The 26,271-nt window shown below is 42.5% G+C and overlaps 1 protein-coding gene across 4 annotated transcripts in view; it reads left to right on the top strand.

Annotated features, from left to right (window-relative positions):
- Window positions 1-25,962, top strand: part of VAMP1 (vesicle associated membrane protein 1) — a 44,663-nt gene extending 18,701 nt beyond the window's left edge. Inside the window, exon 5 of one of the 4 annotated variants that reach the window (XM_072954222.1) lies at window positions 25,803-25,962. In XM_072954222.1, the coding sequence (XP_072810323.1) occupies window positions 25,803-25,834 (32 nt within the window). In that variant the 3' untranslated portion in view covers window positions 25,835-25,962. The other 3 variants (XM_072954219.1, XM_072954218.1, XM_072954221.1) reach the window with 3 other exon arrangements.
- The last annotated feature ends 309 nt before the right edge of the window (window positions 25,963-26,271 follow it).

The raw sequence follows: 26,271 nt of genomic DNA on the forward strand, positions 1-26,271 counted from the left end.
GCCTTGGGCACTTGGGATTAAAGGTCGATCCTATCGGTCACTGCTTCCCTATTTCTGCGGTTCTCCTGGGAAGACAGATTCTGGGATGTTGGCAATTGACTTTCCCCTCTTTGAGTCCCAGGAACACATGGGTCATATGGCCCTCTGCTCCTCTTTCCCCAAAGACTGGCTTGTCTCTCCGGACCATTTCTGATTCAGGGGCTTTGCTGCTGTTTCCACACTGCTCATAAAATCTCTCACCCCTGTGTGCTCATCTGTTAGATCTGTTCTCTATCTCACTCTTTGGTTTCCTTTCTCTTCACTTTTTCCATCCTCCTGCCTTTCCCCAACCTCCTCTCCTCTCTGCAGGAGGGTCGTCTCGAGTGGGAAGCCGCACAAGGGTGTGATCTGAAGAGTTACTTGTGCAAAACCATCCTTTTTTGCGACATCCGCCAGGTGCCTGAACTCCCTCCTTAGAGTGTTCCTGGTGGGATCTGAGGGTGTTGCTGTCACCAGCACTCCTGACCCCTTTCCCAGATTATGGTCAATATCCACTGTTAGTCTTTAGCTTCAAGGCAGGCATGGAGAGGTGGGGCTCTGCGGGGATGGATGAGACCCTGGAATAATGCTGAGGAGTTGGGGATCTTTGGGGAGAAACTTGCCGAAGGGGGAATTGAGGATGCTGAGGTCTAACAGTCTGTGATCCCCCACGTGAGGCCTCTGTTCTCTGGGCCAAGCCCCACCCCCTTCTCTACTCATCACTGCTCTGGCCGGGCCAGGGGGCGGTGGGGAGAGCAGGAGCAGGGTCTGCCTGGCTCTCCTAGAGTACTGTCAGGTCTCTGGCCCTGACTTTTCTCTGGACAAATGGAATGACTTCATCTGCCTTCTGTGCTGTTTGCATCAACTTCTGGTGAAGCTTGGCCTGTCCTGGGCTGGCTCCCCGCAAAGCTCTTCCTCTTCTCTACAGGCCCCATGGGTGCAGCCTGCTGACCGCTCTCTCGAAATCCTTCACCACCACTTTCTCTTTTAAGGTTCAGATTCTCCCCACGACTGGCTGGCACAGAGATACACGGTCCCTTCTCAATGGCTCCCTCCCTTTCTTGCATCCTCGGAGGCAGGCTCACAGAAGCCCTTAACCTCTGATGACTTTCATTACTTTTGAGAGAGTAATCTGGAGCAAGGACAGCAGCCTGGATGTCAGCTGGGGTCCCCCTGCCCCTTGATACCTACCCAAGACATCCCACACCTTCCAGTCCAGGCATGCCCCGGGCAGTGTGGGAAGAGGCGGCACTGGGGACCTGCCCGGATTCCAGTGGCTCGGGTGTTATGGTGGCCTCTGCTTCTGATTCCTCTTTCAGCTGCAGTCTTGCTCCTGCCTCTCTGCTCTTGGGTATTCCCATACCTCTGCCCTGGACACAGGGCTTTCTTGAATTTTCCTCCAAACCAGAAGGTTGTCAGGTGTGGCAGAACCTTTACTGAAGCTTTAGATCTCATAAGGATATGTTAGAATTGTGTTTTGGATATTCTGATTCTTTTTTGGGGGGGAGCGGAGGTAAATAGGTTTGTATTTATTTATTATTTTTTAACTAATGGAGGTTCTGGGGATTGAACCCAGCACCTTGTGCATGCTAAGTGTGTGCTGTACCACTGAGCTGTACCCTCCCTCTGGGTATTCTGATTCTTAGTGGTCCTTCCCACGAAGCAGTTGGAGCACTGAGCGTCCTGGTCCTCCTCCCTCCTTCTGCCACAAACCACCTTTCAGAAACCTGTCAGACAGATACTCCCTCTCTTCAGCCCCTAATCCCCAAATCAGTCTTGGCCCTTTTAAAATCTATAACCAAGTCCTCAGTAGAACTAAGCTCTCTCCAAGATCTTCCCTTAGAAGGAAGTTCTGTTCTATTACATAGACATCAGAAATCACATTCCCCAGCCTTATCAAATTCTTAGTTTTTGTAGCCCTCTTTGTCTTCCACTCCATCCTTCTTCCTCCAGTCCCTCCAGACTCCCAACACTTTAGACCCTCCTTTCCAGCAAGGCTTTGAGAGACCAACTGGGCAGGGCAGTGGGGTGAGCCAGTTATTAAGGGTCTGGGTGCTCATATCCCAGTTCTGTAATTTGCCCATGGGGGACATGGAGTCTGAGCACCTCTGGGCATTTCTTTCGACCTTAGACCACTTTTCAGTATCTCCGCCCCAGCTCCCAGTGTCTCCTAGCACATAAGGCATCCACTGCATACTAGATGGCCCAGCCTCAGCTTAGTTCCCTGGCAGTTCTATCCATAATTATAAAATCGACGTTTCGGGGGCCCAAGGCCATACTGGCCTGGTAAGCGCCACTCCTCATCATTTAACAACTATTTGTTGCATGTCCAGGTACCAGCTAAGTAATGGGACACAACGATGAAAAAGATGAACAGCTGGTTTCTGCCCTGTGGGAGTATTTACAACCACATAAATCAGAAAATGCTACAGTTCAAGGGTTCCCTACCCCAGAGGGGCACTACTAAACATTTACCACCACATGGCTTCTACTGGCGGACGAGGGCTGGGCCCAATATTTGTCTTTTGTCCTTTTTTGAATCCTGGGGTGGCAGAGTTCTTCCCTACCTAGGTTCCAATCCGTCTCCTTCTGGCTTCTAGATAGAACTACCCTGCCTCCCTACTCTGATTCTGCTTAGAATCCTAAACTAGAAGGGCTGGAAGGAAGTTTTCTGATCCTGTGGGTCCACCCCCTCGTTTTACAGATGTCAGAACCATGGGCCCAGGAGGCGAGATGACTTGCTCTTTGTGGGAGAGTTGGGAGGGCACCCAGGCCTCCTGCAACCCAGCCCACTAGCGCCTGGAGCACTGACAGAGCTGGATGCTCAGGACAGGTGCTGAACTGAATTCACACTGGACAGACCCTTCAGCCTGCGGACATGCCTCGGCTGTTGTACTTTTCAGAGACTGTGCCCTGCCCATGCGCTCTATGAAAACATCCCAGTTTCTTTCTTTGCTTTTCTTTTTCTAAATGGAAATTTAATTATACAAGTAGTATGTTCATAGCATCTCTTTATAGAAAATTAAACCAGTAAAATCCATCAATTCCACCAGAAATCATATGCACTAAGAATTCTTGCACATGCAGGGAGAGGATAACTCAAGTGGTAGAGCGCATGCTTAGCATACATAAGGTCCTGGGTTCAATCCCCAGTATCCCCTCTAAAAATAAATAAATAAGGAAACCTAATTATCTCCCTCAACAATTTTTTAAAAATAAAATGAATTAAAAAAAAGAGAGAGCATTCTTTCACATGTGCCCCAGGAGATGAAGGCAAGAATGTTTAAGCCAGACTATTTGTAATAGCAAAAGAAAAGAAAGGAAAAGAAAAAAAAGAACCCATAGGTCCATAAATGGTAGATGGACTAATAAATGATAGTAGATTCACCTAACAGAGTATTCGCCCAGTGTATTGCTTTAAAGGAATAAAGATGAATGACCTGCGTGCAGCCATGTACGCATGGATAATATGGCTGAGTCTTTTTTTAAAATATATTTTTATTGAATGGCTGAGTCTTAAACACATGATCTTGCACAACAGTGTGAATGTATTACTTAATGCCAGTGAATTGTATGCTTAAAAATGGATTAAACGGTCCATTTTATGTTATGTATATTTTACTGCAAAAAAACAAGCAAACCAATAAATAAAAATCATAATATTGAGCAATACGGAGTGGGGACGCAAGCCACAGAAAATGCATGAGTGAGAGTTCATGTAGATGAAATAGGAAAACACGCAGCTTGTTCAGGGATACACACAAAGGTGGTAGAACTAGAAAGAAAAGTAAGGGAGTGAGAGACACCCCCCACCCCGGGCCCTGAGCTGGTTCCCCTGCAGGGGGAGGAAGGGGATGTATGATCAGGATGCTTCTGAGTTTCTGCTAATGTTCTGATCTTCGCACGGGTTTTCATATTGTTATTTCTCTGCACTATTTTGTATGTTTGGTGTAGTTCACAATACAAAATTTTAAAAATATAAAATGTGTATATATTTCTATATTCACATATATATATAAATAAAACATCTGATAAAATCAACTGCAAAACCACTTTGAAGAGGCATGCCCTTGACCTGGACGCCTGATTCGAAATTAGAAGACACATCTGAAACAGTTTGACCCAGAGCACCTTTTTTCATCCAGGTCAGGCATGAAAACCAAATATTTGAACTTTGACCCAGAGCTCCTAGTCACTATATATAAAGTATTGGAGCAAGATTTTAAAACTAAAGAAACGCATTAAATCACATTGCTCTTACTAAATATATTATTACAAAATATTGGTACATTGTATAATGTTTTGTTATATATTAATGTTTAAGTGAGAACAAAAATATTTTATGTTGTCATAAGTAAAAGTAATATGATCTTTAAATATAGTTTTCTCCAACGTTATGTCATCCTTTTTTATTTAAAAAGTTAGAGGTGAAAATGGAAAAAAAATTGAACAATTATAGGTACGATTCAAATTCCCTTTGATCGGTCTCCTGCCCCCCAGGCCTGCTCCTGGTCCTCTCCCTGCCTCACTGTTTCAGATTAGTCAGTATTCTCGCAGAACTTTAAAAAAACAAAACAAATAAATTTTATGCATGTGCCTTATTGTTTTAGGAACGTTCATAGCCAAAAATAAGGGGATTTCCCTTCCTCTTGTTAGACTGTGTGTTAATCAACAGGTTCTTTTTTAAAAAAATTGTTTTTAATTTTTGGGGGTTTTTTTTGAGGGGGAGGTAATTAGTTTTATTTGTTTATTTTAGTGGAAGTGCTGGGGATTGAACCCAGGACTGTGTGCACACTAAGCACACGCTCTACCACTGAGCTAGACTTTCTTCCAGTAAACAGGTTCTTTTTTGGAGGGATGACAGGTCACCTCTCTTCACTAAAGGATGTATACACAAGCCTGCAGTAAGTCTTCTAACACAGAGCCGGAAATAAAGCCCATGGAACAAACCGTGCATTGGTTCTCGGCACTTGTTAAAAATGATTTCTTGGAAAAGAAACAGCCCAAGCCTGGCAGCTCCGTATTCTTCTTGTGTTGCTTTTTAAAGTCCATCTTTTTCCAGATAAGGAAAGGATGGCTAATTGGCCTCACACCCCAGCCTGCCAGGCAGAATGCTCCAAGGGCTTAGCGTACCTTTGTTACGGGTTTGCTTTGTTTCTTTCGTTAATGATACATAGTACGTATCCGTCTAAAATTTGCTTTTGCTTTTTAAATCCAACGATATGTCTTGGAGATCATTTTACATTATACCCGTAGAACTACTAATTTTGATAGCAAATGGATGTACATCGGCTTTTTGTGAATACTTAGGTTTTTTCCAACATTTCACTATTACAAGTGGTGTCACGTAAACATCTTATGCTTGTCTGTGCACGTGGGAGTGTTTCTTTAGAGTAAATTCTGGGCATTGGAATTGCTAAGTCATAGGGTGTGCACATTTTTCACTTTAATAGCTACTGTCAAGTTGCCCTGTCAAGTTGCCCTGCACAGTGGCCCTACCAAGCCACACACCCATCAGCCGTGGAACGAGAGCACACATCTCCTCACACCCTGCCAACCTCTCATAGTAGCAAACCATTTCTGACAACTGAATTGGGGGGAAATGCTGTCCCATTGCTGTTTACATTCCTCTGATTACCAGCGAGCCCAGCATCTTTCCATGATCATTGTCCATTTCTATTTCCTCCTTTGTGACTAATGTTTTTTGATTTTTGTGTCAGCACCAGTGTTTTGAAGTCTTGCCTCTTCCCTACAGAAATCCTGTTACGTGACTCAGCCTGCAGGGCCTCTGCCTGTGGGTCCTGTCTGATGTTTGCATCTGCTCTAGGGACTGAGACAAGCCTCCCTGTGGCAGGGGAGATCACTCCTGTCCCTTCCTCTACAAAGCTCCAGAGACATCAGGCCTGCATGGAGATGGTACCTCCTACCTCATATGCAAGATGCCAGGGGGACTTGGGAGACCCCCAGGCCCCTCGCCTTCAGCACAAGATGCCTCCCCAAGAGGACACTGTCCTCTGGCTCAGAATGAAGGGCAACTTGGCACATGTTGACTCTTTTTAAATTGAGATAAAATTAAACCATTTTATAATGTACAATCCAGTGGATTTTAGGATTTTTCCCAATGTTGTGCAGATAGCACCACTAATTCCAGAACATTCCCATCTCCCCTAAAAGAAACGTCATACCCACCAGCAGTCAGTCCCACTTTCTCCCCTCCCCCATCTCCTGGCAAACACTAATCACTTCAGGAACCCTGAGCTCTCATACTGCCCCAACCCCAAGAAGGAAGGAACTTGATCAACTCATACGCCAAGGAACATTTACTGGCACCTTCTGCATCAAGCTCTGTGCTGGGTGTTGCCCCTATGTTACCACACTAAACAGCTCACATCCACCCTGTGAGATCAGCATCAAAGATCCCATATTATAGTGGAAACACACTCACAGCTTGAGCAACTGGTGGCCCGCTAGTAAGCAACCACGCAGACAGACAGCCTTGGATGTGATCCAGGCAGCACAGATTGACCTTGAATAGTCCTCCACTTTTCAGAGTTTCACCATCTGGTTGATCCTCCCCAGACTCCTCTAAGCTCACCAGCCTCCAGGACCCTGCCCGTCACCCTCAAAGTTCCTCTATGTCAAAGATGCCCATCAAAGGAGGAAGGATTCTGGCCCAAGTCACAGGAAAGAGGGAAGGCTGCCCCAGCCTTTGACCTTCAGGAATGCCACCAGAGTCACCCCAAGGTCAGGGAAGCAGCTGTGAGAGATGGGGAGGCCCCTGCCTCCAAACCACTCTCTTCCTCTCCCAGTAAAGACGTCAGAAGCAAAGGGAGTGTGGGAAAGATGAGTCACACATGTTTCCCTTTGCATCACAGACTCAGACTCTCCATCTGTGACTTGAGATAAGTCACAGGTAAGCCCAAGCAATGGCCCACAGGATGTACCGGCCACACACCTACACCCCAAGGCATCACCTTCCAACTCTGCAGAGAAAACAACTGCCTCCTTTAAAAGCCAAAGTGTTACATGAACAATGAACAATTTGAAACTGAAACTAAGAAAATAATTCCATTTACAACAGCATCAAAAAATACAATGGGGGGCAATAGCTCAGTGGTAGAACACATGCTTGGCATGCATGAGGTCCTGGGTTCTATCCCCAGTACCCTCATTAAAAAATATAATAGAAAACAATTCCATTTACAGTAGCATTAAAAAGAATAAAATATTTAGGAATAAATCTAATGAGGAAAGCGCAAGACTTGTACACTGAAAGCTACAAAACAATGTTGAAAGACATCAAGGAAGATCTAAATAAATGGAAAGATACTCTGTGTTCTTATGGATTGGAAAACTTAGTAATTTTAAGATGACAATACTCCCCAAGTCAATCTACAGATCTAATGCAATCCTTATCAAAATTCTAGCTACCTTGTTTTGCAGAAATAGGCAAGCTAATACCAAAATTCATATGGAAATGCAAGAGATACAGAATAGCCACAATTATCTTGAAGAAGAAGAACAAAGTTGGAGGACTCACACTTCCCGATTTCAAAACTTACTACAAAGCTACTGTAATCAAAACAGTGTGGTGCTGGCACAAAGACTGGCATGCAGATCAGTGGAATAAACTCAGGAGTCCAGAAATCAACTCATGCATCATGGTCAACTGATTTTTGACAAGGGTGCCAAGACCGTTCAATGTGAAAAGAATACTCTCTTCAACAAGTGGTGCTGGGGCAACGCATATTCACAGGCAAAAGAATGAAGCTGGACCCTTATCTCAAGTCATATAAAAAAATTAACTCAAAACAGATCAAAGAAATAAAACCATAAAACTGTCAGAAACAGGTGTAAATCTGTGTGACCCTGGATTAGGCAATGATTTCTTAAATATGGTACCAAAATCACAAGCAGCAAAAGACAAAAATAGGTAAACTGGACTTTATCAAAATTTAAAACATTTGTGTATTAAAGGACACTATCAAGAAAGTCAAAAACAACCCATTAAATGGAGAAAAACATTTGAAAATCATATATTTGATAAGAATCTAGTGTCCAGAATATATAAAGAATTCTTATAACTCAACAAAAGACAAGTAACCCAGTTTAGACATGGGGAAAGGATTTGAACAGACATTTCTCAAAGGAGATATACAAATATCCAGGAAGCACCTGCAAAGAGGCCTAGCATCATTAGTCTTTTTTTTTTTTACAGGGGGAGGTATTTGGTTTATTTATTTATTTTTTAGAGGGGGTACTGGGGATTGAATCCAGGACCTCATGCATGCCAAGCATGTGTTCTACCACTGAGCTATTGCCCCCCATTGTATTTTTTGATGCTGTTGTAAATGGAATTATTTTCTTAGTTTCAGTTTCAAATTGTTCATTGTTCATGTAACACTTTGGCTTTTAAAGGAGGCAGTTGTTTTCTCTGCAGAGTTGGAAGGTGATGCCTTGGGGTGTAGGTGTGTGGCCGGTACATCCTGTGGGCCATTGCTTGGGCTTACCTGTGACTTATCTCAAGTCACAGATGGAGAGTCTGAGTCTGTGATGCAAAGGGAAACATGTGTGACTCATCTTTCCCACACTCCCTTTGCTTCTGACGTCTTTACTGGGAGAGGAAGAGAGTGGTTTGGAGGCAGGGGCCTCCCCATCTCTCACAGCTGCTTCCCTGACCTTGGGGTGACTCTGGTGGCATTCCTGAAGGTCAAAGGCTGGGGCAGCCTTCCCTCTTTCCTGTGACTTGGGCCAGAATCCTTCCTCCTTTGATGGGCATCTTTGACATAGAGGAACTTTGGGGGTGACGGGCAGGGTCCTGGAAGCTGGTAAGCTTAGAGGAGTCTGGGGAGGATCAACCAGATGGTGAAACTCTGAAAAGTGGAGGATTATTCAAGGTCAATCTGTGCTGCTTGGATCACATCCAAGGCTGTCTCTCTGCCTGGTTGCTTACTAGCGGGCCACCAGTTGCTCAAGCTGTGAGTGTGTTTCCACTATAATATGGGATCTTTGATGCTGATCTCACAGGGTGGATGTGAGCTGTTCAGTGTGGTAACACAGGGGCAACACCCAGCACAGAGCTTGATGCAGAAGGTGCCAGTAAATGTTCCTTGGCATATGAGTTGATTATCAAGTTCCTTCCTTCTTGGGGTTGGGGCAGTATGAGAGCTCAGGGTTCCTGAAGTGGTGCAGAGCTCATAATGGAAGGGAAACAGTGAAGAAATGCAGCAGGAGGAGATTTATGGGACAAATCTCACCTTTACTAGAGTCCCGAGTTAGCAGCGGGAGCTTTAGGAAGTGCGATGGGGAGGCTTCTGTGGCTGAGGAGATCCTATCACATTTTCATGCTAAAGCAATGTGACAGGCAGGCTAGGTACAGCTGCGAGAAACAGGATATTGCAAATTCGTGTGTTTTGATATTTGAGAGCACAGAAAAAAAGTCTGTGCATAGTTACTGGAATTTTAAACAAATACTAGTTTATTAAAATAGTCAATTTCAAAATCTAGTTTTCCTTATGTTCTTTAAGTTCAAAAATAAATTATTATTCTGTTATGAATATAATAACATTTTATATCTTGTTTTTCTTTCATTTCAACCTATAGGTTGTGTATGACTATAATAGAGTAAAACAAAGACAATGATCTTCACTTTTATTGGGCATTTTTTATGGTGATAAAGTATGCAACAAAATTACCATCTTAACAATTAGATATCCAGTTCAATAGTATTAAATAGTCATATTTTTGTGCAACCATCACCACTATTCATCCCCGAAACACTTTTCATTTTGTAAAACTGAAACTATACCCATTAAACAAAAATTCCATTCTCCCCTCCTCCTAGCCCCTGGCAACCACCTTTTCTACTTTCTGTTGTTGTGATTTTGACTATTCTAAGTACCTCATCTAAGTGGAATCGTACAGTTTTTGTCTTTTTGTGACAGGCTTGCTTTGCTTAGCATGATGTCCTCAGGTTCATCCATGTTGTAGCATATTGCAGAATTTCCTTCCTCTTTAAGGCTGAATAATATTCTACTTTATGTGTATACCATGTTTTGCTTATTCATTCATCTGTCAATGGACACGTGGGTTGCTTCCACATTTTAGCTATTGAATAATGCTGCTGTAAACATGGATATACAAACTGAAAGCCGGATAGACCCTGCTTTCAATTCTTTTGGGTATATACCCACAAATGTAATTGCTGGATCATATGGTAATTCTACTTTTAACTTTTTTAGGAGCCATCATACTATTTTCCACGGTGGCTGTACCATTTTAGATTCCTACCAACAGTACACAAGGTTTCCAATTTTTCCACATTCTTTCCAACACTTATTTTCTATTTTTTTTGGTAGTAGCCATCCTAATGTGTGTGAGGTGGTGTCTCATCGTAGTTTTGATCTGCATTTCCCTAATGATTAGTGATGTTGATCATCTTTTCACATGCTTATTGACCATTCATTTATTTTCTTTGGAGAAATGTCTATTCAAGTTCTTTGCACATTTGTGATTTTCTGTCTCTCTGTGATTTAGTCTTGGTAGGTTTTGTGTTTCTAAGAATTTACTCATTTTGTCTAGGTTACTTAATTTGTTGTTGTACAATTGTTCATAGTACTCTCCTATAATCCTTTTTATTTCTGTAAAATAGGTAGTAATGCCCCCACTTTCATTTCTGATTTCAGTAATTTGATTCTTCTTTTTCTCTTAGTTCATCTAACTAAATGTTTGCCAATTTTGTTGATCTTTTTGAAGAACCAACTTTTGGTTTCATTGATTTTCTCTATTGTTTTTCTGTTCTCTATTTCGTTATCTCTACCCTAATCTGTATTATTTACTTCTTCTGCTAGCTTTGGGTCTAGTTTGTTCTTCTTTCTTTTAGTTCCTTAAGTTGTAAAGTTAGGTTGTTGATTTGAAATCTTGTTTTCTTTTTTAATGTAAGTGTTTATTGCTATAAACAACACATTTGCTGCATCCTCACAGTTTTGATATGTTGTGTTTTTATTTGCATTTATCTCTGAGTATTTTCTAATTTCCCTTATGATTTCCTCTTTGATCCATTGGTTGTTTAAAAATATGTTATTTAATTTCCACAATATTGTGAATTTTACAGTTTTCCTTTTGTTACTAATTCCTAACTTCATTCCATTGTGATCCAAGAAGATATCTTATATATCTACCTTTTAAATTCTCCTGAGACTTAATTTGTTGTCTAACATATGGCCTATCCTGGAAAATGTTACATGTGTAGTTAAGAATGCGTATGCTGTTGTTGCTGGGTAGTGTTCTGTGTATGTCTGTTAGGCCCAGCTGATGTACTGTGTTAACTTCGCTATTTCCTTGCTTATCTTTTGTCTGGTTGTTCTGTCATAATTGTGAGGGGGGTCTTGACTTCTCCAGCTATTACTGTAGAACTGTTTATTTCTCCCTTCAGTTCTGTCCGTTTTTGTTTGTATATATTTTGATGGTCTGTCATTAGGTACATATATGTTTATAATGATTGTATCTTCTTGCTACATCGAACCTTTTATTAATTTATAATGTCCTTTGTCTCTTGTAAACTTTTTTGATTTAAAGTCTTATTTTGTCTGATATTAGTGTAGCCACTCTTGCTTTGTTTTTGTTACTATTTGCATGAAGTATCTTTTTCATCTTTTCACTTTCTATCTGTTTATGTCTTTGGATCTCAAGTGAGTCTCTTGTAGACAGCACATAGTTGAGTCATGTGTTTTTATCCATTCTGCAAATCTCTGTCTTTTTATTGGAGAACTTAATCCATGTACATTTAAGGTAATTACTGATAAGGAGGGACTTACTTCTGTCATTGTGCTATTTATTTTCTATATGCCTCATAGCTATTCCTCCCTTATTTTCTGCATTCCTGTCTTTTTTTGCATTTAGTTGATTTTTTGTAATGAAATATTTATATTCCTTTCTCATTTTCTTTTGTGTGTATTCTATAGTTGTTTTCTTTGTGGTTACCATATGGATTACATTTAACATCGTAAGGTTATAACACTATGGTTTGAATTTATACCAGCTTAATTTAAATAACACACAAAACTGCGCTCCTTTACAGCACCATCTCCACATCTTTTCATTTACTGATGTCACAGAATTACATTTTATACATTGTGTACCCCAAAACATAAACTAATAATTCTTTTAAATGCATTAGTCTCTTAAATTATGTAGAAAACAAGACTTGAGGTCACACTTCAAGGTTTCAGTAATACTAGCTTTTACATTAATAATTGTTTTTCTTTCAAGTATTAGTCTTTTAAATCTTGTAGAAAACAAAAGGTGCAGTTACAAACCACTCTTATGATAATACCAGCTTTTCTAATTGTCCACGTATTTGCCTTTACTGAGATCTTTATTTCTCCATGTAGCTTTGAGTTTTTGTCTAGTGTCCTTTTATTTCACCTTGCAGGACTCCCTTGAGCATTTCTTGCAGGGCAGGTCTAACTGGCATGGTTTCCCACAGCTTTTGTTTATCTTGGAATGTCTTAATTTCTCCCTCACTTTTGAAGGACAGTTTTGCTAGACAGAGTATTCTCTGTTGTTGTTATTTTTTTCTCTTAGCACTTCGAATGCATTGGCCCACCATCTTCTGGCCTCCGAAGTTTCTGATGAGAAATACACTGATAACGTTACTGAGTGTCCCCTGTGCATGATGATCTGCTTTTCTCCTGCTGCTTTCAAGACTCTCTCTTTGTCTTTGCCTTTTGAATGTTTGATTATATTGTGTATCAATGTGGGCCTCTTGGAGTCCATCTTATCTGGCATTTATTGAACTTCTTGGATGTTTATATTTATGTCTTGGCATCAAACCTGAGAAGTTTTCAAGCCATTATTTCTTCAGATGATCTATCTGCCACTTTCTCTCTCTCTCGGCCTTCAGGGGCTCCCATGACGTGTAGGCTGATCCTCTTCATGGTTTCCTGCAGGTCCCTCAGGCTTTGTTTTCTTTTCTTCAGTCCTTCCCCCCACCCCCCCTTTCCTTAGACTTGATATTTCCATTGTCCTATCTTCAAGTTCTCTGACTCCTTCTTTGCTTGCTCAAATTTGCCTCTGAACCCATCCAGTGAATTTTTCATTTCAGTTATTGTACTCTTCAGCTCCAGAATTTCTTTTAAGTTATCTTTACATTTTCTATTTCTTTATTCTTATTTCCATTTTGTTTATACATGGTTTTCTTGACATTCTCCACATCTTTCCTTTAGTTTTTTGAGCATCTTTAAGACAGTTGTTTTAAAGTCTTTGTCTGATAGATCTTCCAGGAGGTCTTTTTCAGGGGCAGGTTCTGTTGGTCTATCTTTTCCCTTGGCCACACTTTCCTGTGACTTTGTGTGCCTTGTGAGTTTCTGTCGTTGTTGATCACGGGATATTTGACTCCAATAACGTGTTAACTCTGGAAATCAGATTCTCCCGCTTACCCAGGGCTTGTTGCTTTTGTTATTCTTATTGTTTATTTATTTATTCATTTGGATTGTTGTAGGCTTTTTCTGTGCTGAGGACCAGTTTTCGGTATAAGCTTAAGGTCTTCTCAGGCTTTTTCTGAGCCTTTCCTTAGCTAGGCATACATTGTCACTTTCTAGTTTCCCCCATATTTGTAGTTGTTTTTGAATATCCTAGTCTTTCATGTCTGGCTCCTGAAAAAGGAAAACAGAAAAACATGGAGGGGAAGGGCACTGGCCCTTTAAGTACCCCCCTCCCACTGCCAAGTCACATCAGCTGCAGGGGGAGGGGCTTGTAACAAGACGGGGAGATGCAACAACAATGGCTGCTGGCCTCTTTGTCTGCTGCTCTGTGATTGGGAGCAGCAATCAACAATCAGGGCATAGATCCCCAATATTTAGAAGACAGGGTCTTTTTTGCCCACCCTGGCTTCCCCAAGCTGTGTGCCAGCTGCTCCAGGAACACAAGCACAGCTGCCTGTCACCTGACTGGGGATAAGGGGTGGGTTAATGGCCAAAACTAACCAAAATGAACCATAATCTACCCTCCACGTCTTTCCCTGGACATTGCAAGTCTTCAACAGACTCCAGGGTTCCAAAGGAGTTACATTAGACAGAGTTGGCCAGTAGGGGAGAGCTTGGAAGGACCAAGCGGAGCCTGCATCTGTCCCTTACCACCTCCAGCCTGGATGACTTGGGCTGTCTGCAGAAGGACCTGGCACCTTCCGCCATGGAGATGCTCCCATGCCTGGCCCTGAAATTGGCGCAGCTGAAGGGGAAGATCCGACAGGAGGAGGAAGCCCTGCAGGACCGGACAAAGTGAACCAGCAGAGCAGCAATGATGCACGGACTGCAGCCGCCTAGCACCCACGCTGACCTTCAGAATGAGGGCCTCTGCTTCAGTTCTACCTCTCCACCTTCCAAACCTCACACGATTCTCTCGTGGCTGACCCTAACCTGGAAGCATAAGGGAGGGAGTTCGAAGAAATGTGGTTTCTTCTTAGCTAAGCTGACACATTACAATGTCACCACGTTAATTCCAAGTCTTCCTGGAGTGAAAAGAACACCTGCCTTCTAAGCGAACAGTTTTAGTATCTCAGGTGGACAATGTATGACCATGATCCGTGATTACCATCTCAAGAAGACTTAAGCTGTCCATTTGCCAGAGATTTGTGGCTAGGAGGGCCCACATAGGTTTAGGTAATTCTTCTTGATAGAGTACACTAAGTTTCCTGAAATGTTTTAAACTCCTCAATTCCATTATAAGTTTAATACTTTTTTAAATGGAGGTACTGGGGATTGAAACCAGGACCTTGCACATGCCACGCATAAAATCTACCACAGAACTATTCTCACCCCCGGTACATGGAGTATTTTTGATTTTGTCTACGTCGGTACCCTTCTGCTGGTTTTAGATTTGCATCCTGCCTTCTGGGTGCACCCTTGCTGCAGTCCTTGCTAGTCTGGGATCTCCACTCAAGTGCAGCTATTTTTGGTAACTCTTCCCTTAGGCCTCAGTGAATACTGGATCCTTTTATTCTTCTTGTGTGAGCAGGTCACAACTCTAGAGCTGTTTTAATGATGTCACAAGGGCATCTGCAGACCTCTCCAGGGCTCTGCTCACAACCCTGAAATCACACTGAAGACTGAGCCCTGAGCGAGGACCCCGCAGGCCCAGGACTGATCTGGGGAGTGGGGAGCAGAAGCTTGCGCGCTGCGTTCATCCTGGATCAAGATCTTCACAATTCAAATTACACATTCAGGGCAGAATCCGAGGAAGGTGCAGGGTCACCTCCAGGGAAAGGATGAAGCCAGCAAGAACACACAAACGTTGCACTGAAAGGAGCAATGAGGCCTCCTGGGGGACACTGAGCGTAGGTAGAAGGGCTTTATGGGCCGATTGTATACCCAGGAGCTTCAGGCTTTGGCTCATAGCTGGAGAAGCTTCTCTGCTTTCCTGAGTCACACTCCTGATTTGAGCAGAGGCAAAGATGCTCTTGTACCATCTGTCTGGGCTTTGGGTGCCCCCTTGCGGCAGGATAGTGATTCTGGTCTTTAGAGGGTCCCACGCCCTCTCAGAATCCAGTCTTTGCCTTTAAGGCCATCATTGTTAAAACATCAGTGCAGGGGTCCCAGGCACCTGACGTCCCCCTAGAGCTTTCCTGTGTCTGCAGAGCAGGCTGGGTTTCAGTGAGTCCTAGGGATTTGGGGAAGCCCCTGAAGGAGGGCCACTGGTATGGGCCCAGTCTGTTGCTGTTGAGGAATCTGTCTTCAGTATGACCCAAAAGGGTATTATCAGATCTTAAAATCCCCTGTACTTCCCAGCCTATTTTAGCCCAGACTCTAGACCACTCTAGTGGTTCTTATCAGCTTCTTTGGGGTCAAAGGGCTTCTCTGAGAATCTGAAGAAAGATGTCTATCTGTCTTTGGAGAATGCACATGCACACAGAGTTGTGAATAGGATTTCAGAGAGTTCGTGCACTCTTTGGGGATTCAGGGGATGGTCTGCAAAAGCCGCTGCTCCTGACCTCTGCTTCTGTTCGTCTCTCAGACGCTTGATGCCCTTGAATAGATTTGCTGCCTTTCTGGGGAGACCAACGCTGTCCCCTTGAGGACAATATCTCTGGAGAAGGAGGTAGGACCCAGGGTAAAATTTCCTCTCTTGAGAGAAGTAACATTAGCTTCAAAGAGGCCAAAGAGCTCCCTTGTGTAGAAAAACAGTCATTCCTTTTGTGAAAGTATCTGAGAAAGATAAATAACAGGCGTAGTTAATTCACATAACAAAGTGAAAAGTAAGCCAGTCTCTGGGTTTCCTAAAGCAATTCCTCTTAAACTGTGTTTCAGATGGTCTGAAATGTCTCTGAAAAGTCTCAGAGGCAAGACAGATTATCTAAGAGATTCAAAAAATTTATATAACCTGCTTCCAGAGTAGAACTTAAACTGATCCATGTCCCTTTAGGTTGCACCTTTTTAAAGGGGTTTTCTTTTAGTTGGATTCGATTCTTTTCATTTGCTCACCAACTAGTTACTTAATGCATATTGGAAAAGAGAGTTCTGGAGTTGGCAGCAATGTCAGGCATCTCTTTTTCTGATTCCTTTATTCTCAGTCAAGCATCATGAGGACCAGGGAGGTAAAATACCACTCATTCATTCATTCAAGTTTGTTGATCACTTCCTATGTGTCAGGAACTGGACTTTGTATGAGGAATAAAAGAGGAATGAGCACTGAGAGTAATCTAATGGGTGTAAGAGGTATATAGGCAAGCAACCATAATTCAGTAACGATAATTGCTTTAATGGAGGCTATTCCAAAAGCACTACATCTGCCAGAGTGAGATGACTTCACAGAGGAGGTCGAGGTCGAGCTGAGACTTGGTGTTTGAGTAGGAGGTTGCCAGGTGGGCCGGCTGTGTTTGTTCCAGGCTTTGGGAATGATATGCAGGTTGGTCCATGCAATACGTTGCCAGGCCGCAGTACGAGCAGGGCCGGAAAGCCAGCCTGCATTCCACTGGGAAGAAGGCATACTTTTTCCTAAATTTCATAAAGGCACAGTAAGGACTACCAGTCTGGAGATGTGGGCAAAGGCATAGAAATGCACGAGAGCAAAGTGTGCTCTGAGACCCACTGACCCAGAATTGCTGGTGTAAAAGCAGAGGGAGAGGTGATGAGTCTGGACAGGTGAGTCTGGGCAGGTGAGTGAGGCCAGGTCATGAAGGGCTTTTGCTTTGGCCATAACGTTGGCAGTGATGATGCTGGGAATGGACCCTGGGTGTCTTCTGTCCAGATCATTACTCCTCCTGCAGCACCAGATTCCCTCTAATTAGATGCTGAGCTCGGTTCTGGGTGCTGGTGAGGATACAGCGAGGAATATACACCGGCCTTGCCCTTGGGGTGTATAGTCGAGGAAGGGTGCAAGACCGAATTCGCAAAGTGTAAAATGTGACAAGTAGCAGATAGAGGGAGAAGAAGGAGCCCAGGGCAAAACTCATCACCCAAAGTGATTTGCCTAAGGCTCCATGCCGTAAGCCAGAGTTCAAGGTCAGGGCTGTCTGACGTCAAAGCCTTAAAAATGCCCACCCTCTTTAACTCAACAATTCCACGTCTAGGAATCTATCCTAGGGAAATAACTGAAGATGTGTGCAAAGATTTAGCTGTAAGGATGGTCTGTGAAAAAATTTTATAATAGCAAACATTTTTTGTAAAAGGAAACAATCCAAATGTCCAGCAATAAGAGACTGGGTAAGTAGACTGTATTATAAATGATGGAATACAAAATAGCGACTGTAATAATGTTTTTAAAGTATATATATTAATAGAGATAAAGGTTCACAATACATTATTCAATGAAATAAGCAGTTTAAGCCGCATCCTGCATAATGCTGTTTTTGTAAATGTATAGAAGAATTTATACCTGGTAGGGCACAGGAGTGATTAACATTTAAAGGGATGTGATGATGGGTGACTTTTATTTTATACTTTTTGCTAACCTTGAATCTTATTATTTTTTTCCCATAATACTAGGTCTTACTTACGTAATAATAACAAATGAAATTATAAAAGAGCATCTTAACCCAAGTCAGGCCATCCAACCAGCTCTGGCTGTTTAATAGATAAGTTAACAGGACAGTCCCTAAATCTTAACGCCCTAGAGATAGATCATTGTGCACCTTCATCTCTGATGATATCATCTAGGAAGATTTGCAATGTGGTGGGGTGCAGAAGTCCCTGAAAAGAGCTTTTTTTTTTTTTTAAAGAAGTCTGACATTTGTTTTCAAGTGTAACTTACATGCAATAAAACACATAGATTTTAAGTATACAGTTTGATTAATTTTGACATTTGTGTACACCCATAGAACCACTGTTCCAATCAAGTTATGGAATAGTTCCATCACCCTATTGTGTCCACCCTCTTGTTGCTTGTTTTCTGTTTGTACCGTCTGCAGTACTGCCCACTGACAGAAGCAAGGCTGTCAAGGGCCCCACACCTCAGGGAGGCCCGTGCTTTGCAGTGCCTTCCTCAAACACTTCTAAGTCCTCCTCTAATGCCTTGGACCAGGCAGCCTGACAGTGCCATCTGGGCAGGGTGCCTCCCGGCCACCCCTGGTCCTGCTGGGTCTCCACCCTCAGAACGGTGCTGCTGCACTGATTTTGGGTGACTCAACTTCACACAGGACAAGTCCGGGGCTCTGGGATGTTGATACATACAGCCTATTGCCAACCCTCGTGCTTGAGTCATATGTGGGGGTTGTGGGTCAGCTCTCCTCTGTCTGTGTTGCTACCATGGTACTGCCTCCTCTCTGTAGCATTCAAGGGGGTGGCCATCCTTCAGCCGTGTCACACCCATGCTCCAAGGGCAGTCAACTCACTCCCCACAGGCTCTGAACTTGCCTCCAACTGATACGGTGGTGTCTGTGCTTCTGGGTCAGTTTCTCTCTCTTTTTTTGGTAACAGCTTTGAGACCTTCAGGCGTACCTTGGAGATATTGTGGGTTTGGTTCCAGACCACCGCAATAAAGTGAATGTCACAGTAGAGCGAGTCACAGGGATTTTTCGATTTCCCAGTGCATATGAAAGCTGTGTTTACATTATACTGCAGACTATTAAGTGTGTAATGGCATTGTCTAAAAAAAGCAATGTACATACCTTAATTTAAAAAACTCTGAGCTTTCAGTGAGTTGTAATTTCTTTGCTGTTGGAGGGTTTAAAATATTGTGAGAACTACCGAAATGGGACACAGAGACCAGCAACTAGCAAATGCTGTTGGGAAAATGGCGCTGACAGTCCTGCTTGATTCAGGGTCGCCAAAAACCTTCAATTTTGTAAAAAGTACAATACCTGCAAAGTGCAATAAAGCAAAGTGCAACATAATGAGATCTGCCTGTAATTCACATATCATATAACTCACCCATTTGAAATGTACAGTTCAGAGGTGTTTAGTATATTCACAGAGTTGTGCAACCACCACCACAATTTTAGAACATTTTTGTCATCCCCCAAAGAAACCCCCTGGCCATTAGCTGTCACTCCCCGTTTCTCTCCACCTCCCCAGCCCTGGGCAACCACGAATCTACTTTCTGTCTTTATGGATTTGCCTTTTGTGGATATTTCACATAAATGGAGTCATATGATGCCTGGTTTTTCGTGATTGGCTTCTTTCACTTAGCACAATACTTCCAAGGTTCAACCATGTTGGGTGGTATACCAGTACTTCCTTCCTTTTTATTGCCAAATAATATCCCATTGTAAGACTATTTCACATGAACAGTTTTATTAACATTTTTAAAAACAGCTTTTTGAGATATAATCCCCATAACATATAATTCAGCCATTTAATGCATACAAGTCAATGGTTTTTAGTATATTCACAGAATTGTGAAGCCATCACCACAGTCCAATTTTTTAACATTTTCATCATTACTCCAAAAGAGAAGTCCCTCCTCCCTTAGCCATCACCCCTCATTCTCCCCGACACCCTCCCGGCCCTAAGCAACAGGCCATCTACCTTCTGTCCCAGTGGATTTGCTTATTCTCAACATTTCAGATAGATGGCGTCTTACACTATGCAGTCCTTTGTGACTGGCTTCTTCCCCTTAGCATCATGCTCTCGAGGTTTATCCATGTTGTACTTCGTTCCTTTGTACTGCTAAGTGATACTCCATTGTATGGATATATTAAATCTATTTATCAGTCGACGGCCATTTGGCTTATTTCTACTTTTTGGCTATTATTAACAATGCTGCTAGTAACATTTCTGTACAATTTTTTTGGTGGACATATGTTTTTATTTCTCTTGTGTCTGTAAGTAGGAGCAGGATTGTTGGGTCATACGGTAACTCATGTTTAACCTTTTTAGGAGCTGCTAGACTGTTTTCCAAAATGGCTGCATTTTCTTTTCTCACCAGCAGGGTAGGAGGTTTCCAGTTTCTCTGCTTCTCACCGACACTTGTTATTAGCCATCCTAATCAAACTCATTGCATTTCTTTGATGTCTAATGATGTTGAACATCTTCTCATGTGCTTGCTGGCCATTTGTGTATCTTCTTTAGAGAAATGTCTGTACAAATCCTTATCCATTTTTTAAAAAATAGGCTTTATTCTTTTAGAGCAGTTTCAGGTTGACACCCGTTTTTAAATTGGGTTGTTTGTCCATTTATTATTATGTTGTAGAAGTTCTTTTTTTATTGAAATACAGTCAATTTACAATGTTGTATCAATTTCTGGTGTACAGCATAATAGTTCAGTAATATATACATACATTTATTCGTTTTCATACTCTTTTTCATTATAGATTACTACAAGATACTGAATATAGTTCCCTGTGCTATACAGTATAAATTTGTTGTTTATCTATTTTATGTATAGGAGTTAGTACCTGCAAATTTTGAACTCCTAATTTATTTCTTCCCACCCCTCCCCCCTCTGGTAACTATAAGTTTGTTTTCTATGTCTGTGAGTCTGTTTCTGCTCTGTAAATAAGTTCATTTGTCTTTTTTCTTAGATTCCACATATAAGTGATATCATATAGTATTTTTCTTTCTCTTTCTGGCTTACTTCATTTAGAATGACAATCTCCAGGTCCATCCATGTTGCTGCAAATGGCAGTATTTTATTCTTTTTATGGCTGAGTAGTATTCCATTGCATAAATATACCACAACTTCTTTATCCAGTCATCTCTCAATGGACATTTAGGTTGTTTCCATGTGAAGTTCTTTATATGTTCCAAATACAAGTTCCTTATCAGATCTATGATTTGCAAATATTTTGTCCCATTCTGTAAGTAGTCATTTTGCTTTCTTGGTGGTGTTCTTTGAAGCACAAAAGGTTTTAATTTCGATGAAGTCCAATTATGCTATTTTCTCTTTTGCTGTCATTGTCTAAGAAGCCGCTGCCTAACCTAAGGGGTACTATGGATTACTCCTGTGTTTCTTCAAAGAATTTTATGTTTTTGTCTCTTGCATTTAGGTATTTTATCCACTTTGAGTTATTTCTTTTTCTTTTTCTTTTTAACGGAGGTACTGGAGATTGAACCCAGGACCTTGTGCATACTAAGCGTGTGCTCTACCACTGAGCTATACCCCGCACACCCTCAGAGTTAATTTTTGTATATGGAGTGAGATGGGGTTGAACTTAATTCTTTTGCATGTGGATATCCAATTTTTCCAGCATCATTTGTTGAAAAGACTATTCTTTCCCATTTGAATTATATTGGCACCCTTGTCACTCCCTGGTCAGTCTTAAACCAGGCCTGATGAAGGATGGACATTCCTTGTGTGACCAGCTCCTTGGAATCTTGCTCCACAGTTCAGGAGTCAGCTATGGATTTGAAGGCATTTGTATGCTGATTTGGGGGCTCTCCTCTTGTTCCTTCTTTTCTGAGAGTGTCCATCAATTTCCAGCTGGTCTGACAGTGCCAAATTCTGACTTCCTTAGTGAGACCATAGATTTCTTCTCAAGCTCTAGCCCCAGCTCCCCACTGTGCACCTCAAGAAAATCTGTTTAAAAAGCCAGTTAAATGTGGATCTCACCCCATGTGTTCCCTTTCTTTTAAGCACTAAATCTCTTCCACTTTTTACCATTTTGATTACTCTTCAATGTATTCGAAAAATTGTTTTTTATATTTTGTTCAGAGTTTATAAATATCTTCCTATCTATCTATCTGACTACATACCTATCTACCTACCTACCTATCTATCCAACACAAGGCACTCTGCCATTATCAGAACGCATTATCAGAGCATTATCAGAGGAGCAGCTAGCTGTTTTCTGGACGAGAAAGTTCAGAAAATTCTGGCAGAGTCTAAATCCTAAAGGGAAATCAGCTTATTTATCCATCCTTCTAATACCTGAAGATCCACTCAGCATCTGCTCAGTGTCAGACACTTCGCTGGGAGCAGGAATGTCTGAGATATGATCCCTGCCTTCAAGACACTTACAGTCTGCTGAGAGACAAACCAACAAACCAACACTGGTGTGGTGTCTAACATTTATGAAGCATGTGCTCCGTCACATTTAATTCTCATTACAACTTGACAGATGTGGAAACTCTGACCACCACCTCCAGTTCTTGCTCGCATTGTGCCTGCTCTTCACTCAGGGCTGCCGGCCCGCTGCTCCTCCGCTTGGTTTCCAGCCATCAGCTCCTTCCATTTTCACTTCCTTTTCTGTCCATCTTAGATCCGACACTATTTCCGTCATTTCTGTCGATGCTGTATAATCCCTTGCCTCTCTGAACTTTGATCACACCTTTGTAGAAACAGTTCTGTTCATCCAGGATTGGGGTGTTCTCTGTTTTCTTCTCCGTGTGTGCAGCTGGGTTGCTGAGTACCACTGGGAGGTCTCACATGTCAGCACAGATGGAGACTTCAGTTTATCAGCAGCTGGGCCCTCAGCACTGCCTGGAGATCCTGCTGTGCCCTCCTCTTTCCCTCCACACAATGACTGCTCACACTTCTCTAATTAAACTTCCAAGTGCCATCTCGTTCTCTCGCTCTCAACAGATGACTTGGCATCCATCTTTACCAAAAACTAAACAGCTAAATTGACAAATACACCTGAGTTTGCACCCATCCTCACCCTCTCCCTTCCTTTACAACAAAGTTCCCTCCTCCTGTCTAAGGTCAGTTCCTCCACACGCACTCTGGAGCCCATTTCTTGCTGCCTGCTTAGCAATCTTATGCTGCTGATCATTCCCCCCACTTCTGAAGTGTCAACCATTTCTCCTCTACTGGCTCCTTCCCCAAAAGTTTAAAATATGCTCAAGTTTCTCCCCAGCTTAAAAAAAAAAAATCTTCCACTTAATATTTTTAAGGTGTCAGTTCTTAAACTGATCAGTAGATTCAACACACTCACAATGAAAATTTTAGCAAGTTATTTTGTGTATATTGACAAACTGATTCTAAAGTTTATATGAAAGGCAAAAAGACCCAGAACAGCCAACTCAATATCAAAGAACAAAGTCGCAGGACTGACACTAGCTGACTTCAAGATTTACTGTTAAGCTACAGTAATCAAGATACAATGGGATAGGCAGAAGAATGAACAAATAGATCAATGGAACTGACTAGAGAGTCCAGAAATAGACCCACACAAATATAATGCACTGATCTTTGGCAAAGGAGCAAAGGCAATTCAATAGAAAAGGGCAATCTTTTAAATAAATGGTGCTGGAAAAACTGGACATCCGCGTGCAAAAAAAATGAGTCTAGAACAGACCTTACACTTTTCACAAATATTAATTCAAAATGGATCATGGGTCTAAATGTAAAGTGCAAAACTATAAAACTGCTAGAAGATAATACGGGAGAAAATCTAGGTGACCTTGGGTTTGGCAATGACTTTTAAAGGCAACGCCGGAAGTACTATCTTTTTTGACTTCTTAGGAGCATTTGACATAGTTGACTACCCCTTGCTTCTTAAAACATTTTTTCCAGACATTGTATTTCCTTGGTTCTCCCTCTTCTTTGGCTGTTCCTTTTCAGTCTCCTATGCCCGCTCTTCCTCCTCTGCCTGACCGTTAAACGTGGGAGTTCCATAGGGTCTTGTCTTAGGCCCTCTTTTCTTGCCACCTTAGACAAGTTCCAGGCTGAGATTCTTTCACTGATAAGTTATACCAAACACTTAACTGGACTTGAATTGTAGCACACTCAGTAGGTGTCTGCAGAGAACTGGAGAAGTCCTTGGCGTGGAAAACCCACGCATTTGGTTTCTGAACTGTTGTGAGTAGAAACTGATCTGTTAATTGGTATCAGAGAAGTGGGATTTGGTTAAAAAAAAAAACAACCAAATAAAAAACAGCCCTGGCTCGTAAAAACTTGTGGTTTGGGAAAGAGAAAGTATGAAAGGGCAGAGGATGAGGAACTTTGATCCCTGATGGCGCTCATCGTGCGCGGCCAGAAACTGTAGCTGTGCTGCAGTCGGTTACCAGTGGGATTTAGAAATGGCGGGGGACTGGATTCCTGAGGGGCTGGCTCATCGTGCACCTAAGGAAGTGCAAAATTAGAAGCGTGCTAAATGCACAGTCCCTTGGCTATTGTTCCCTGCAACAGCGAAAGTGAAAGTAAAAGAGTGCTGTGGACCGAGCATGCTCTGAGGTCAGTCTGAGATTTGGCCGTGAGCCTCAAAATCGCTCCCACAGGGAGGACTTGTGCCAAGACAACAGAAAGCACCTTAAGGCCTCTGCCTACCCAGAAGGTAGTCAACGTGGGCGGAGGAGGCAACAACGAAGCTTCTGAAACCAGGGAGCACAGCATGGAGGGATTATCTCATCTTGTAGGCGGGTATCATCCGCTTCCTGAAGAACCTTTGCTGAGATGGGTTGTGGGAGTATTTAATATGGGGGCTGTATCTTTGGCTTTGATCCTGCGGAGTAGAAAAGCATCTTTGAGTTGACACAGGACCACTATTGAATAATCACAGGTGGCTGGATAAAAGCCGCTGTAAAGTGTGTTTATTCTGAGAAGAGGGACCACCTAACTCCCCCATAAATGCCGAGTGGAACACCCCAGATGAAATAGCTTATAATGTTCATGCACAAGTCGCCTGGGACTGGCTTTATGATGACTGGGATATTCACCTGCTGAATATGCCTGTTACCCAGTTACAGGAAACTCTGTGATTAAAGGGGTCCCTTTCACACGGACACCCCATAAAGCCTTACTGCTGCCAAGCTGGACAGCAATCCCGGAAGCCCTACCAGATTTGTGGTCTCAGCTTCCTTGTGTGGACTCCAGGGACTGGTGCTTGGCTTGCGTCACTGCCTATGAGGAGTGCCTTGCCGAGGCAGGAAAAGATGTCCCCTCTCCTCCTGGGACTGCAGCGGGTTTAACGCCACTGTGCACGCAGAGCAGGCTGGCCACAGCAGTCTCAAGACCTTCACAGAGCTGGATCAGCAAAGGGTAGCTTTCGAACTCTGGATATTCCTTACAGACTCTCTGTATTTACAGTCTAGCAGTCCCCTTGTCAAGGTTGCTTCTCTGTGTGTTTTCTTTGATGAGCCCTCAGCCCTCAGCAACTGAGCTCTGAGTGCTTATCAAGGACAACAGATGAGATGGTGACATCCTGACACATCGTACTTCATTCTTACATCAAAACAACTTTTCTTCTAAAAACAACTTTCTTGGGGTCTTTGTCATGAACTGACAAATTAAAACAACTTCACTTATGTCATAAACAAGCAGATTTGAAATTGTATCAAACCAGTACACAACAGGATTTCTATCTAAGATGGAACGTGGGGATATGAAATGGAAGATATCATGCACGTGCCCTCAGAAGAACGGGACTTAAGAACAGGGAGACTGATTTTCACCATCTACCTGATTTACAGAGACTGAGACTCATCCGCTGACCAGTGACTAGCCACCCACCAAGAGTCTCTCCCCATCTTCAAGTCAATGGACTTACTGCTGGGACCCTGGCTGGATGTCCCCCTCTTTGCGCTCTTTGTCCATAAATCCAGCCCACCCCAAACCCTCAACCTGCAGCTTGCTACAGCACGTGTTTCCCAAATTGCAATTCATCTGCTATTTATGAATAAACTCAGTTTCTGGAAATTGGAGCTTGCCTCAGCTTTTGCCTTTATTTAGGTTGACACTGAGAAGATCAAATAGCAGCCTGCAATCCTGGGTGGGCACCGCTCTGGGTTGTAAAATACAAGGCCAGTATACAAAGGTCAATCATATTTCCATATATCAGGAATAGACAATTGGAATTTGAAATTTTAAAAATACAATTTATAATAGCCTCCCCCGACCCCAACCATGAAGTGTGTGCAGGATCCGTATGCTGAAAACTAC

The sequence above is a fragment of the Vicugna pacos genome, chromosome 34 (assembly GCF_048564905.1).
Source record: "Vicugna pacos chromosome 34, VicPac4, whole genome shotgun sequence".
Lineage (NCBI taxonomy): Eukaryota > Metazoa > Chordata > Mammalia > Artiodactyla > Camelidae > Vicugna > Vicugna pacos.